Here is a 17,171-nt window from a genome sequence, read left to right as displayed (position 1 = left end):
AGGGACTGAGGCCTGAGCTGAAGCTTCCGACGGACCTGAGCTTGGGGGCGAGGCAGTGCTGTCGAGTGGTCAGAGCACGGGTCGGTGAGCCGGGAGTTCCTGGGCTTTTCTTCCGGCTCCATCCCCGCCCGGTGACCCGTTCACCCTCTCTGTGCCTCAGCGTCCTCATTGGTAAAATGGGGACAGGCTGCCCTCCCTCCCTCCGGCTGAGACTGGACTCTACGCTCGATGTGGCCAGGGGATGTGTTTACTGTCGCGTTGTACTTTCCCAAGCACTTATTCATTCATTCAATCGTATTTATTGAGCTCATACTGTGTGCAGAGCACTGGACTAAGCGCTTGGGAGGTCCAAGTTGGCGACATATAGCGACGGTCCCTACCCAACATCAGGCTCACAGTCTAGAAGGGGGAGACAGACAACATAACAAAACAAGTAGACAGGTATCAATAGTATCAAAATAAATAGAATTATAGATATATACACATCTCTACTAAAATAAAAAATGCATAATAAGGTTTTAACAAACACCGTCATTATTACAATTATTTAAGGCTCACTGGTCACCTCAGGGCCATCTCACTTACCATGAGGGAGAGGGCCAGAGGGGGCCGGTTGGTCCTGCTCATGAACCTGCTCAGATTTATTGCTCATTTATTTTACTTGTACATATTTACTATTCTATTTATTTTGTTAATGATGCTCATTTAGCTTTAATTCTATTTATTCTGATGACACCTTTCCACATGTTTTGTTTTGTCATCTGTCTCCTCCTTCTAGACTGCGAGCCCGTTGTTGGGTAGGGACCGTCTCTATATGTCGCCAACTTGGACTTCCCAAGTGCTTAGTCCAGTGCTCTGCACACAGTAAGCGCTCAGTAAATACGATTGAATGAATGAATGAATGAACAGCCACTTCAGCACGACTTTGTTGAAGCTCGAGTTAGTCCAGTGCTCTGCACGTGAGAAGCGCTCAATAAATATGATAGGATAAATACGATTGAATGATGAATTCATTCATTCATTCAATTGTATTTATTGAGCACTTACTGTGTGCAGAGCACTGTAATAAGCCCTTGGGAAGTACAAGTCGGCAACCTATAGAGACAGTCCCTACCCAACAATGGACTCACAGTCTAGAAGGGAGAAGACAGACAATGAAACAAAACATGTGGACCGGTGTCAAGTCATCAGAATAAATAGAAATAAAGCTAGGTGCACATCATTAACAAAATAAATAGAATAGTAAATATGTACAAGTAAAATAAATAGAGTAATAAAACTGTACAAACATATACAAACAAACACAAACATGAAGTATAGACTGAAGTGGGGAGAGACAGGAGGATGGGAGATCAGAGAGGAGGCCGATGCAGTCATCCAGTCGGGATAGGATGAGAGATTGAACCAGCAAGGTAGCGGTTTGGATGGAGAGGAAAGGGTGAACGAGACCCGGAGCTCCCAGGGCGTACATATCGAGCCGGCGTTCGGTACGGAGGTGGTCAATCAATCAATCAGTCATATTTATTGAGCGCTTACTGTGTGCAGAGCACTGTACTAAGCGCTTGGGAAGTATAAGTTGGCAACATATAGAGACAGTCCCTACCCAACAGTGGGCTCACAGTCTAAAAGGGGGAGACAGAGAACAAAACCAAACATACTAACAAAATAAAATAAATAGAATAGATATGTACAGGTAAAATAAATAAATAAATAAATAAATAAGTACAAACATATATACATATATACAGGTGCTGTGGGGAAGGGAAGGAGGTAAGATGGGGGGATGACGAGGGGGAGAGGAAGGAAGGGGCTCAGTCTGGGAAGGCCTCCTGGAGGAGGTGAGCTCTCAGTAAGGCCTTGAAGGTCACCGGCCCCGTCTCCGCTGTCCCCACAGGGCGATCTCCAAGCAGGACCAACCGCCGGTCGAAGAAGGGCATTGTGGAGGAGTGTTGCTTCAGCAGCTGCGACCTGGCGCTGCTTGAGACCTACTGTGCCACGCCTGCCAAGTCCGAGCGTGACGTCTCTGTCTCGTCCACCACGGTCAGTGCGGGACGGCCGGGTTGGCCCCGGGAGGGTGGGCAGCCCTGGTGGGACCCCGGAGCTCAGGGGTGCCTGGGGCTGGATGGGTCATTGTTCTCCAGGGTTCTAGCCCTCACTCTGCTGCTTGTCTGCTGTGTGTCCTTGGGCAAATCGCTTCACCCGGGCTTTGGAGTCAAGGTCACGGGTTCAAATCCTACTCCACCAATTGTCAGCTGTGTGACTTTGGGCAAGTCACTTAACTTCTCTGGGCCTCAGTTACCTCATCCGGAAAATGGGGATTAAGACTGTGAGCCCCAAGTGGGACAACCTGATAATGATAATAAGAATAATAATAATAATAATAATAATAATAATGGCATTTGTTAAGCTCTTACTATGTGCAAAGCACTGTTCTAAGCGCTGCGGGCAGATACAAGGTGATCAGGTTGTCCCACGTGGGGCTCACAGTCTTCATCCCCATTTGACAGATGAGGGAACTGAGGCTCTGAGAAGTTAAGTGACTTGCCCAAGGTCACACAGCAGACATGTGGCAGAGCCGGGATTCGAACCCATGACCTCTGACTCCAAAGCCCAGACTCTTGCCACTGAGCCACGCTGCTTCTCTGATCACCTTGTAACCTCCCCAGTGCTTAGAACAATGCTTTGCACATAGTAAGCACTTAATAAATGCCATTATTATTATTATTCACCTCTCTGGGCCTCAGTTCCCTCATCTGGAAAATGGGGATTGGGACCGTGAGCCCCACGTGGGACAGGGACTCTGTCTGACCCCATTTGCTTATCCACGACAGCTCCAAGCACATAGTAAGCGTTTAAGAAATACCACAATTATTAATATTATTCATTCATTCATTCAATAGTATTTATTGAGCACTTACTGTGTGCAGAGCACTGTACTAAATGCTTGGGAAGTACAAGTCGGCAACATATAGAGATGGTCCCTACCCAATAACGGGACACAAGGAGCTCACAGTCTACAGAATGCAGAGCGAGGTACTGAACTCTTGGGAAGGATGATAGACTTAATAAACTTAATCCTTGCCCTCAAGGAGCTTACTGTATGCAGAGCACTGTACTGAGCACTTGGGAGAGCACAACGGAGTAGGTAGACATGATCCTTTGAGGAGCTTAAAATCTAGCAGGGAGGCAGACACTAAAATCAATTAAGGGTAAGGGAAGCAAGAGTTTAAGCGTATAGACTTAAGTGGCTCTGTCACTTGCCTGCTTTGTGACTGTGGGCAAGTCACTTAATTTCTCTGGGCCTCATTTCCCCATCTGTAAAATGGGGATTCAAGCCCCTGTTTCCCTCCTCCTTAGACTGTGAGCCCCATGTGGAACAGAGACTGTGTCCAAACTGATTAACTCGTTTAGAACAGGGCTTGGCACACAAGTTCTTAACAAATAGCACAGTTATTATTATAAGTGCCTTGGGTCTGAGGCCGGAAGCTGAGGGCGAAGGAGACACAGCAGGAGGGGGATATAATAACGCACTTCGGCCCACCCCCCTCCTGCGGGAAGAGTGCGAGGAAACAACCTCAATTGGCAGCGGGAGGGATCTGGGTTAGACCCAAAGGCCATCCCCCCTAGACCTGGTGGATGCGTCGAGGGGCACTGGGGAATCAGACTGGAAACGGTCCTCGCCCCGTGAGGGGCCTGACAGGGAGGGAGAGCTGGGATCTTCACCCCACTGTTCGGATGAGGCCCAGAGAGGTTCAACGACTAGCCCGAGGTCACACAGCAAGCCGGGGGCCGAACCCGATTCTTCCAATCCCGGGCCCCATCCTCCTACCCCCCAGATCCAGCTTTCCAGACCTCCCCCCACCCCATCGCCCCCCTTAATGCCCCCCGGCCCCTCCTGCCCTGTCCTACAGGACTACCAAAAGCCATCCAGCACAAAGTTCTTCCGTGACGAGTCATGGCAGAAGTCGGCCCACCGTCTTCGACGAGGGGCTCCGGTCCAGGCCCGGCTCCGCCGCTTCCGGCCCCTGGCGGACCCCCGGCACGGCTCCCAGCTCTTCCGGCCCCTCGGCCCCCTCCCCGGCAAACGGCCCTTCCTCGCCCACGCCACCTCAGAGACGCTGCGACGCCGAGAGTGAACGGGCGTCTACCGGACGCTCCCCGGAGACCAGTCCGGTGGTCTTCCTTCTCCTGGTCCCCCCCCTTACCCCTGCACCAGGTATCCCCATCCTCCCGCCCCTCCTCTCCCGCCCACAGAGACTGGAAAAGCAGGGCGTGGGCGGTGGGCACAGACCTCTACCTAGGGTCCCCTCACCCTTCCCTCCGCCGAAGAGGGGCAAGGCCTTTGGCCGCATTGGCGAAGGGCATCGCTGGGGTATTTATTACCCCATCCGCCTTTCCGATCTGCGCTGTGGATGAAACATGCTTCCTGCAGCCGGCTTCCCCTCCCCTGCCCTGTCCTTTCTGCGGAGACAGTGGAGGGGGAGAGGAGAGGGCCGCGGAGACGGAGGGAGATGTTTGGATTTCCACTTCTTCCAGGGCGGAAGTGTTCACTATATAGTTCCTCTCTGAGGGTTCTATTATAGATCTCCTACATCTATAAACCGCCTCCAGTCTCACCCTACTTGATCGATGCCCTCTTATACCATATATATATGTATACGTAGATACATATATATGTATATATATATATATATAATTTTTTAAATAACCCCCAGATTCTTTGCACCTTTTTATATCACTGAGAAAACAAATGCTGGATAATTGTGTGTTTCGCTTAATTACAAGTTTCCAAATCTACTTGCACCTTTTAATCACCGAAAAAGTGAGAGGAGAGAGAGAGAGAGAGCGGATAAAGAAGAAAAGAGGAGGAAAGAGACAGTTAGGTCCACTGAGGCAGCCAAAATGTCTGCTCTGCATATTTTCCACAGAGGATGTTGATTTATAGATAGAGATATATGTATGTGTATATATTTATATATATGCATAATATATTATATAGCGTGGGGGCGAGGCACAAAGGAAAAGCACTATTTTTATCAGATGATGTTTGCTGAAGTGTCAGAAGAGGCATGGACCGAGACACCCCCGGACCCCACCCCACCGGCCAGCACCCCCCCGCCCCGTGTTCTGGTGCTAACGGAAGATGGAGACTTTTAGATTCAGAAGCCATTGAACATTAGCTTTTCGTTTTAGGGAAAGAACACTCAATGCTTCTCTTCTTCTCCTTCCGAGGATGGGGTTTGGGTTGCGGGGGGGTGGGGCAGTCCCCAAACCCATCCCCCGGCCAGGGGGGACCCACGGCCAGGCACTGACCGCTGACCCCCTTCCCCGGGGTCAAAGGATGAAGCTGGGGGGACCACTAGGACGATGGAGAAGAGACGCGACTCTTTTGAGGTGATTCCTCAATCACCTCCTTCTCTGGCCACCCCACTGCTCTTCAGGACCCCTTCCCAAAGTCGCCCCTCTCCCCACTCGACTCCGACTGTGAGATGGAGACCCCAGCTTGGAGAATGGACCTGGGGTTGAAAGCCTGGAGGTGTCGGGACGTGGCGATGCGGGGGGCGGGGTGTTTGTGGGGGAGAGGGGGGTCCATAGGTTCTAAGAACCGCCCCCCTCACATCCCAACCTCTAGTTTCCCAAAACCGGGAACGCCGCTGGGCAGTTGGTCGTGGGCCTGATTCGCTTTCTCCAGCTCCGCTATTTCAAATCGAAAACCCAAGAGGCTACTTGAAGCATCTTCTGTCTTGGGAGAAGGGTGGGGGTGTGTGTGGCGGGGCGGGGGGCGGGCGGGGGTAGGGGTACTTCACCCCCAATTTATTTGTTTATTAATGTTATTATCTTGCATTGTTGAGCCATGAAGCCTTCTACTTAATGACACTGCAGAAAAGGAAGAAAAAACAAAAAAAGAACAAAAAAAACCACAACTACAACAAAAAAAGTCCTTTATTTATTTTGTTACAGAGCTCTTTAGAAGGAGAGGCCAGCTGTCCCCAGAGAACGGTGGGCACACGGGGGTAGGTGGGGGGGCGGTTGCCAGGGTGGTGGTGGTGGGAGTCTAGCCTTGGGTGAGGGAGGGACATTTGGGGAGGGGGCAGTTCTGGTGGTGATCAGAAGACCCCGCTGGGGTCTGGAGGGGTGGGGGTGGGGGGCAGGGAAGCAGGGCCTCCTGTTGTAGATTTTTGACTTTTCTTCTTTTTAGGGGTTGGTCGGGGGGGGGGGGGGGATGTGTCTTTTTTAAACTTAGTTTTTATTTTTCAAAACAAAAAAAAAGCTTTTGTAGGTACTTTGTACCAAAAAGGAAAAAAAAAAAGATTAAAATGAAAACTTACAAAAAAGAAAAGTGTTGGGGGTGGAGAGGGGCTGATCTGGCTATAAGGACCCCCATTCTCACTCTGCCCCCTCCCCCTGTACTCTTTTTATTTATTTCATTGATCCTTTAATTTTCTATTACCCGGCAGCCCATCTGCTCTGAAGTTGGGGGGTCGTGGGGGGAGTCTGGTTTGGAGTTTCTTTGGCTCTGGAGATGGGGGTGGCAACGGGGGCTTTGTTGAACTCTGCGTCTCTGGCCAGGGCTGGTCCCACCAGAGACTCACAGTCTGCAGGGTCATCTCGGCCCCTGCCCTGGCCACCCCCGGTCAGCTGTGAGCTGACAGCTGGGCTAGCCGCTCTTGGACTTGGCTCGCCAGCCCAGTTTCCCGGCCCCTAATGTGGCAGAGGAGTCACTGCTGGACCTCGGAGGGAGGGGAAGGGGGGTGCTGGGACTCCCGGCAGCCTCCTAGATCCTCTCTCAGGAAACTCAGACCTCAGAGAGGGCAGCCCCATGGGGTAGGGGAGGCTGTTCAGCTGCTACTCAACTTCCCACCCAGGGAAGGGTCATCGTGGGCATCCCCCTATCCCCGGCCTCCTGGATATTGAGAGTTAGGGGGCATGTAGGGAGGAAGACAGGGTGGGGGCTGAGGCAGGCCCTCCCTGGCCTGCAAAAGGGTCTCCCCTCCAACCCCGGGACTCCCTACATGGGAACTGACTGGATTTGAACTCTTGGCCGGCTGGGCGGGGGCCGAGGGTTGTGCCCGGAGCCTCTCCCCAGGGTTCGGCCCGATCTCACCTGAGGCTGGGAAGGCCGTTCGCCATCCAGTGTGGTCTAAATAACAGCATCCCCTCACTCTTCCCAGCTGGGGACTCAGTCCTGGAGGGAAGGCTGTCCGGAATGGGGGGAAGGGGGGGGTCCCCATACCTGAGATGTCAAAGGTTTGGCTGATATGGCAGTCAGGACCAACCATCCCTATCTGCACTAATAAAGGGAGGGGTCCTTTAAAGAGCCCCTCTGGGCACCCAATCCTGCCTCATACAGCGAGGGGGGCGGGGGGCGAGGAGGGGGCTGCCACTTCCCAACCTGGGTCCCCCGCGGACCCTCCCTCAACCTCCTGAGCCAGGTCTCAGCTGGCCGATTCTCACACCTATGTTACCTTTCATTTGTAATGCTGTATCAATAAAGCAATCAGTTATTCTGTCTCATCGTCCTGACTCTCTTCCTGGCCACTTCCCATTCTCCGGTCCCTTCGCTGTCCAGTCCCACTGGAGAGCACGGCTCTGGCCTAATAGTAGTAAGATAATAATAATTATGGTGTTTGTTAAATACTTACTATGTGCCAGATGCTATACTAAGTGCTGGGGAGGATACAAGCAAATAGGGTAGGACACAGTCCCTTGTCCCACGTGGGGCTCACACACTCGATCCCTGTTTTACAGATGAGGTAAGTGAGGCCCAGAGAAGTGAAGTGACTTGCCCATGGTCACACAGCAGACAAGTGGAGGAGCCGGGTTTAGAACCCATGACCTTCTGACTTCCAGAGTTGGGCTCTATCCACTACTCATTCATTCAATCGTATTTATTGAGCGCTTACTGTGTGCAGAGCACTGTACTAAGCGCTTGGGAAGTACAAGTTGGCAACATATAGAGATGGTCCCATGCTGCTTCTCTAGATTCCCAGGTGTAGACATATACAGTTCAGTTCTTAAAAAATGGCATTTGTTAATTCATTCAATTGTATTTATTGAGCACTTACTCTTTGCAGAGCACTGTACTGAGCACTTCAGAAGTACAAATCAGCATAAGAAACCACTGGCCATTGGGTGGGAAGGTCACTTGGAAGAGCATAATGGAGCTGGTAGGCACGATCTCTGCCGTCAAGGAGCTTAAAGTCTTCTGTGCAGAGCACTGTACTGAGCACTTGGGAGAGGACAATAGACTTAGAAGACACAATCCCTGCTCTAAAGGAGCATCCAGTCTTATTGTGTGCAGAGCACTGTACTGAGCGCTTGGGAGAGGACAGTAGCGCTTAGAACAGTGCTCAGAACATAGTAAGCACTTAACAAATACCATAATTATTAATTAGGAGACACAATTCCTGCCCTAAAGGAGCATCCAGTCTTATTGTGTGTAGAGCACTGTACTGAGCACTTGGGAGAAGACAATAGAATTAGAAGACACAATTGCTGCCCTCAAAGGGCTGATAACCTATTGTGTACAGAGAGCTGCAGAGTTTGGTAGATTCTAGCAGAGTAGGTAGACTAGACTCCTGCCTTCAAAATGCCAATCAATCGTATTTTTTGAGCACTTGCCGTGTGCAGAGCACTGTACCAAGCACTTGGGAGAGTAAAATACATCAATAAACAGACACGTTCCCTGCCCACAACGAGCTTACAGTCCAGGGAGTTTGGGGTTAGAGTCATTGTCTTGGTAGCCAGGATGACCACTGGACAGTTGTCCAGCACCACAGAAGAAGGTCCTTTAACGAGCCATGGCTCAGGTGACCACAAAGTGGTCAAAGTGACTGAAAGTGGAATCAAAACTGCTGAAGTTTTCCGCAGAGCCCTGGGATTCGCTCAGTACAGCTCTCTGCACACAGTAAGTGCTCGATAAGTACGATTGAATGAATTCCCTTCATTGGGACCTCTTCTCCGGAGTAATAGTTGCCCTGCCTGAAACTGGGGACACGGCAGACTCCCAATGATCTCCAAATGGCCAGTTCAAGGACCAGTCGATCACGTTCATTACGGTGGTGGCGATAGGGGTGATGGGGTAAAGATTGTGACAGTAGTGGCGGTTGATGACGTTGAAGCAGTGTGGCTCAGTGGCCACACCCCGGGCTTAGGAGTCAGAGGTCGTGGGTTCTAATCCCGGCTCCGCCGTGGGACTTTGGACAAGTCACTTCACTTCTCTGGGCCTCAGTTCCCTCATCTGTAAAACGGGGATGAAGACTGTGAGCCCCGAGTGGGACAACTTAATTACCTTGTACCTACCCCAGTGCTTAGAACGGTGCTCGGCAGGTAGCAAGTGCTTAACAAATATGATCATTATTATGGAGGTAATGGAGGTGGTGGGAATAGCGATCGTGGTGCTGATGTAGATGATGGTAAAATCCAACAGACAGTCACTCTTCCTCCCGTCAAAGCCTTCTTGAGGGCACATTTTCTCCAAGAGGCCTTCTCAGACTAAGCCCCTCCTTTTCTCTTCTCCCACTCCCTTCCTCATCACCCCGATTTCCTCCCTCTGTTCTCTCCTCCTCCCAGCCCCACACGACTTATGTACATCGCCATAATTTATTTATTTGTATTGCTGTCTCTCTACGCTGCTCTAGACTGTAAGCTTGTTGTGGGCAGGAAATGTGTCTGCTTATTATTGCATTGGACTCTCCCAAGTGCTCAGTACGGCTCTCTGCACACAGTAAGCGCTCAATAAATACGATTGAATGAATGGTGGTTGATGATAGTGGTGGTATTAACAGTGGTAGCGGCGGGGTGATAGTATTTCTTCAGTCGGTCATAATAATAATAATGATGGCATTTATTAAGCGCTTACTATGTGCAAAGCACTGTTCTAAGCGCTGGGGAGGTTACAAGGTGATCAGGTTGTCCCAAGGGGGCTCACAGTCAATCCCCATTTTCCAGATGAGGTAGCTGAGGCGCAGAGAAGTGAAGTGACTTGCCCAAAGTCACACACCTGACGATTGCAGCGTGGCTCAGTGGAAAGAGCCCAGGCTTTGGAGTCAGAGGTCAGGGGTTCAAATCCCGGGTCCGCCAATTGTCAGCTGTGTGACTTTGGGCAAGTCACTTAGCTTCTCTGTGCCTCAGTTCCCTCATCTGGAAAATGGGGATTAAGATTGTGAGCCCACGTGGGACAACCTGCTCACCTCGTATCCCCCCCAGTGCTTAGAACAGTGCTTTGCACATAGTAAGTGCTTAACAAATGCCATTATTATTATTATTATTATTAATTGGCGGAGCCAGGATTTGAACCCATGACCTCTCCCAAGCCCAGGCTCTTTCCACTGAGCCACGCTGCTTCTCTTCAAATCTTGCTTTCCTTCCCAGCATCTTCAAAATCTTCTATCTCTCCATCCACACTTCCATTCTGCTGGGCCAAGCTCTTGCCCTGTCCCATCTTGATCAGCCTCCTCGCTGACCTCCCTGCCTCCTGTCTCTCCCCACTCCAGTCCATACTTCACTCCGCTGCCCGGAGCCTTTTTCTACAAAAACATTCAGTCCATGCTTCCCCACTCCTCAGGTTGGTTCACCCCTGCCTCAAACAGAAACTCCTCCTCATCAATCAATCAATCAATCAATCAATCGTATTTATTGAGCACTTACTGTGTGCAGAGCACTGTACTAAGTGCTTGGGAAGTACAAGTTGGCAACATATAGAGACAGTCCCTAACCAACAGGGGGTTCACAGTCTAAAAGGGGGAGACAGAGAACAAAACCAAACATACTAACAAAATAAAATAAATAGAATAGATATGTACAAGTAAAATAAATAAATATCGACTTTAAAGCATTCAATCACCTTGCCCCTTCCTGCCTCACCTTGCTACTCCCCTCAACTACAACCTAGCCTGCACACTTCACTCCTGAGCAGCAGCGTGGCTCAGTGCTTGGCACATAGTAAGCACTTAACAAATACCATCATCAGCATCATCCTCTAATGCCAATCTACTCCCTTTACCTCTATTTCATCTATATCTTGCCTCCGACCTCTCGCCCACTTTCTACCTCTGGCCTGCTAAGCCCTCCTTCTTCATATCCAACAGACAATGACTCTCCAACACTTCAAAAAGTTATTGAAGACCCGCCTCCTCCAAGAGGCTTTCCCTGACTAAGCCCTCCTTTCTTCTTTTCCACTCCCTTCTGCATCACTCTGACTTGCTCCCTTTATCCACACCCCGTCCCACGGCACTTCTGTACATAATCACAATTTATTTCATTCATTCAATCGTATTTATTGAGCACTTACTCTGTGCAGAGCACTGTACTAAGCGCTTGGGAAGTACAAGTCGGCAAAATTTATTTCATTCATTCATTCATTCAATCGTATTTATTGAGCACTTACTGTGTGCAGAGCACTGTACTAAGCGCTTGGGAAGTACAAGTCGGCAACATATAGAGACGGTCCCTACCCAACAATGGGCTCACAGTCTAGAAGGGGGAGACAGACAAAAAAACAAAACATGTGGACAGGTGTCATCAGAATAAATAGAAATTAAGATAGATGCACATCATTAAGAAAATAAATAGAATAGTAAATGTGTTCTATTAATGTCCTTCTACCCCTTCTAGCCCTCCTGACTGTACGCTCACCGTGGGCAGGTAATGTGTCCGTTTTAGTGTCGTGTTGCGTAGCGCTTCGTCCAGTGCCCCGCACACAGTAAGCACTCAATAAATACGGTCGACTAATTGATTGACGATGACGGTTGTGATAATGGAGGTATTAACGTTGATGATGGAGACGGTACTTAGGTCGATGGTGAATTGTGATGGTGACGGTGATGATGCCAGCTCTGATGAAAATGTTGATGGATGGTGGCACTGATCTTGGTGATGATAATGGCATTGATGGTATCGATGGAGACAGTGACAGAAATGGCAACGTTGAGGGTGGCAGTGACAGTATGACGGCGGCGGTACTGATGATGTCGATATCAGTGTTAGAACAGAGATGTCGATAGCTATAAAATAGCTATTAGAGAAGCGGCGTAGCTCAGTGGAAAAAGCCCAGGCTTGGGAGTCAGAGATCATAGGTTCAAATCCCGGCTCCACCAATCGCCAGCTGTGTGACTTTGGGCAAGTCACCTCACTTCTCTGGGCCTCAGTGACCTCATCTGGAAAATGGGGATGAAGACTGTGAGCCCCCCGTGGGACAATCTGATTGCTTTGTATCCTCCCCAGCGCTTAGAACAGTGCTCTGCACATAGGAAGTGCTTAACAAATGCCATCATTATTATAATACTGATGGCGGTGTTGACAACGATGGTGGAATTCGATGATGATGGTATTTGTTAAGCACTTAGTCTGCACCAAGCACTGTTCTAAACGCTGGGGTAATAATAATAATGGTATTTGTTAAGTGCTTACTATGTGCAAAGCACGGTTCTAAGTTCTGGGGACATACAAGATGATCAGGTTGTCCCAAGTGGGGCTCACAATCTTAATCCCCACTTTACAGATGAGGTAACTGATGCCCAGAGAAGTTAAGTGACTTGCCCAAGGTCACACAGCCGATAAGTGGTGGAGCAGGGATTAGAACCCATGACCTCTGACTCCCAAGCCCGTTCTCTTTCCACTGAGCCATGCTGGGTAGATACAAGGCCATCAGCTTGTCCCACGTGGGGCTCACAGTCTTCACCCCCATTTTACAGAGGAGGTCACTGAACCTCAGGGAAGTGAAGAGACCAGCCCAAAGTCACACGGCTGATAAGTGGTGGAGCCGGGATTAGAACCCATGACCCCTGACTCCCAAGCCCAGGCTCTTGACACTAAGCCACACCGCTTCTCCAGTGTGGTGTTGATGGTGAGGTTCGTATCGGTGACAAAGATGGTATTGGTGATGATGAAGCAGCGTGGCTCAGTGGGAAGAGCCCGGGCTTGGGAGTCAGAGGTCATGGGTTCTAATCCCGGCTCTGCCACTTGTCAGCTGGGTGACTTTGGGCAAGTTACTACACGTCTCTGGGCCTCAGTTACCTCATCTGGAAAATGGGGATCAAGACTGCGAGCCCCACGTGGGACAACCTGATCACCTTGTAACCTCCCCAGCACTTAGAACAGTGCTTTGCACATAGTAAGTGCTTAATAAATGTCATTATTATTATTATTATTATTCTCTGTGCCTCAGATACCTCATCTGGAAAATGGGGATCAAGACTGTGAGCCCCACGTGGGACAACCTGATCACCTTGTTTTCCCCCCCAGCGCTTAGAACAGTGCTTTGCACATAGTAAGCGCTTAACAAATACCATTATTATTATTATTATTATTATAAAGGTGGCTGGGTTGGGGGAGAGGTTGGTGGCGGAGTGCATGTCCTGCTGTTGGGTAGGGACCGTCTCTATATGTTGCCAACATGTACTTCCCAAGCGCTTAGTACAGTGCTCTGCACACAGTAAGCGCTTGATAAATATGATTGAATGAATGTGTTGATGGTGTTGATCGTGATGATTTGTCAGCATTGGTGGTGATGGTGAGATTGGTATTGATGTTGATAGGTTAGCTGATAATAATGATAACAAAAATTGTGGTATTTGTTAAGTGCTTACTATGTACTAGACACTGTACTAATCGCCAGGGGGATTACAAACAAATCGGGTTTGACATGGTCCCTGTCCTGCATGGGGCTCACTGTCTTAAGTCCCATTTTACAGAGGAGGGAACTGAGGCCCAGAGAAGTGAAATGACTTGACCAAAGTCACCCAGCAGACAAGTCGTGGAGTCAGGGATAGAGCCCATGACCTTCTGACCCCCAGGCCGATGCTCAATCCATCAAGCCATCAAGCTAGACTGTGAGCCCACTGTTGGGTAGGGACCGTCTCTATATGTTGCCAACTTGTACTTCCCAAGCGCTTAGTACAGTGCTCTGCACACAGTAAGAACTCAATAAATACGATTGAAATACGATTGAAGCCTTGCTGCCTCTCTTTGGGGAGGATTCAGGTATCCTCCTCAGAGAGTCCCCATTAAGCCAAGCCCAGGAGGCTTGCGGTCACCCCATAATAATAATAATAATAATAATAATAATAATAATAATAATAATAATGGTAATTGTGGTATTTGTTAAGTACTTACTACGTGCCAGGCACTGTACTAAGCCCAGGGGTGGATATAAACAAATCAGGTTGGACACAATTCCTGTCCCCCATGGGGCTCACAGTCTTAATCCCCTTTTGACAGATGAGGCAACTGAGGCCCAGAGAAGTGAAGTGACTTGCCCAAGGTCACACAGCAGACAAGCAGTGGAGCAGGGATTATAGCTTTAATTCTATTTGTTCTGTTGATTTTGACACCCGTCTACATGTTTCGTTCCGTTGTCCGTCTCCCCCTTCTAGACTGTGAGCCCGTCATTGGGTAGGGACCGCCTCTCTATGTTGCCGACTTGGACTTCCCAAGCGCTTAGTACAGTGCTCTGCGCACAGTAAGGGCTCAATAAATACGATTGAATGAATGAATCCCAGGACTCCAGCCCCCAGCCCGGGCAGATGGCGGCCACGAAAAAGGGCACGGTCAAATGTGTCTGTTCAATTGTTACATTGTCCTCTTCCAAGTGCTTAGTGCAGTGCTCTGCACACAGTAAGTGCTCAATAAATATTGTAACAATAATAATAATAATACATATAAATATTGTATTTAGACCGACTGACTGTATAAGGCTTGTGTTCATGCAAGGAGCAGGAGGCCTGGGGTTTAAAACTCATCTTCGGCCTTGTTTCTTTTCCTTTCCCCAAACAATCTGGGCAAGAAGTGATGTATGAGCTGCCCCCTCCCTACCTCCTCCTCTCTGGCCAGGATGTCTCAAACTATAAGCTCGTTGTGGGCAGGGAATGTGTCTATTTATTGTTGTATTATACTCTCCCAAGTGCTTAGTACGGTTCTCTGCTCACAGTAAGTGCTCAATGAATATTCATTCATTCATTCAATCATATTTATTGAGTGCTTACTGTGTGCAGAGCACTGTACTAAGCGGTTGGGAAGTCCAAGTCGGCAACATATAGAGACCGTCCCTACCCAACAACGGACTCACAGTCTAGAAAGGGGAGAAAGACAACAAAACAAAACATGGAATAATAATAACGATGGCATTTGTTAAGCGCTTACGATGTGTAAAGCACTGTACTAAGCTCTGGGGAGGATAGAAGGTGATCAGGCTGTCCTACGTGGGGTTCACAGTCTTAATCCCCATTTTACAGATGAAGTAACTGAGGCCCAGGAAAGTGAAGTGACTTGCCCAAAGTCACACAGCTGACAATTGGCAGAGCCAGGATTTGAACCCATGAACTCTGACTCCCAAGCCCGTGCTCTTTCCACTGAGCCACGCTGCTTCCGTAGACAGGTGTCAAAACCATCAGAATAAATAAAATTATAGCTATAATAAATAGAATTATAGCTATAAATACAATGGACTGAGTGATCTGAAGGAGTTGTGGTCTGCTTTAATAATAATAATATTAATAATGATGTTGCCAATAATTATGTTGCCAACTTGTACTTCCCAAGTGCTTAGTACAGTGCTCTGCACACAGTAAGCGCTCAATAAATACGATTGAATGAATGAATAAATGAATGAATGAATGAATAATGATGGTATTTGTTAAGTGCTCACTACATGCCAGGCACCATACTAAGCGCTGGGGTGGATACAAGCAAATTGAATTGGACAAAGTCCCTGTCCCATGTGGGGCTCACAGTCTCAATCCCTGTGGTTTAGTGGAAAGAGCACACGCTTGGGAGTCAGAGGTCATGGGTTCTAATCTTGGCTCTGCTACTTGTCAGCTGCGTGACTTTGGGCAAGTCACTTCACTTCTCTGTGCCTCAGTGACCTCATCTGTAAAATAGGGATGAAGACTGTGAGCCCCCCGTGGGACAACCTGATCACCTTGTATCTACCCCGGTACTTAGAACAGTGCTTGGCACATAGGAAGCGCTTAACAAATGCCAATATTATTATTATTTTTAGATGTGGTAACTGAGGCACGAAGTGAAGTGACTTGGCCAAGGTCACACAGCATCATCATCATCAATCGTATTTATTGAGTGCTTACTGTGTGCAGAGCACTGTACTAAGCGCTTGGGAAGTACAAATTGGCAACATATAGAGACAGTCCCTACCCAACAGTGGGCTCACAGTCTAAAAGACAAAAGTCTAAAAGACAGCAGACAAGTGGCAGAGGCCGAATTAGAACCCATGACCTTCTGGCTCCTAGGCTCATGCTCTATCCACTATGTGCCGAGCGCTGTACTGAACACTTGGATGTGGACAATTGAATTAGTGGATGCAATCAAGGAGCTCCCAGTCTACTGTGTGCAGGGCACTGTACTGAGCGCTTCTGAGAGGACAATAGCATTAGGACCAGACTGAGCCCCCTCCTTCCTCTACCCCTCCCCATCCCCCCCGCCTTACCTCTTTCCCCTCCCCACAGCACCTGTATATATGTATATATATTTGTACGTATTTATTACTCTATTTACTTATTAATTTTATTTGTACATATTTACTCTATTTTAGTTTGTAAATATGTTTTGTTTTGTTCTCTGTCTCCCCCTTCTAGACTGTGAGCCTGCTGTTGGGTAGGGACCGTCTCTATATGTTGCGGAATTGTACTTTCCAAGCACTTAGTACAGTGCTCTGCACACAGTAAGTGCTCAATAAATACGATTGAGTGAATGAATTAATTAATTAATAGAGCCCCTCCCTGCCCTCAGGAACGGCATGGTCTTCAAGGCTTTCAGGTGGGGAGGGAGGACCATTCATTCATTCATCCATTCAGTCATATTTATTGAGCGCTTACTGTGTGCAGAGCACTGTACTAAGCGCTTGGAAAGTACAATTCCAATTATAATTCCAATTATAGAGAAGCAGCGTGGCTCAGTGGAAAGAGCGCGGGCTTTGGAGTCAGAGGTCATGGGTTCGAATCCCGGCTCCGCCACATGTCTGCTGTGTGACCTTGGGCAAGTCGCTTAACTTCTCTGAGCCTCAGTGACATCATCTGTAAAATGGGGATGAAGACTGTGAGCCCCACGTGGGGCAACCTGATCACTTTGTATCCCCCCAGCGCTTAGAACAGTGCTTTGCACATAGTAAGCGCTTAACAAATGCCAACATTATTATTATTATTACAATTCGGCAA

The 17,171-nt window shown here is 48.7% G+C and overlaps 1 protein-coding gene across 1 annotated transcript in view; it reads left to right on the top strand.

Annotated features, from left to right (window-relative positions):
• Positions 1–4,702, top strand: part of IGF2 (insulin like growth factor 2) — a 64,561-nt gene extending 59,859 nt beyond the window's left edge. The window contains exons 5-6 of the mRNA XM_038765386.1: positions 1,895–2,040; positions 3,912–4,702. Of these exons, the coding sequence (XP_038621314.1) occupies positions 1,895–2,040; positions 3,912–4,136 (371 nt within the window). The 3' untranslated portion in view covers positions 4,137–4,702. The remainder of the gene's footprint in view (positions 1–1,894; positions 2,041–3,911) is intronic.
• Positions 4,703–17,171: the final 12,469 nt, after the last annotated feature.

This window comes from Tachyglossus aculeatus, chromosome 22 (genome assembly GCF_015852505.1).
Source record: "Tachyglossus aculeatus isolate mTacAcu1 chromosome 22, mTacAcu1.pri, whole genome shotgun sequence".
NCBI lineage: Eukaryota > Metazoa > Chordata > Mammalia > Monotremata > Tachyglossidae > Tachyglossus > Tachyglossus aculeatus.
This window is presented reverse-complemented; position numbering and strand designations above follow the sequence as displayed.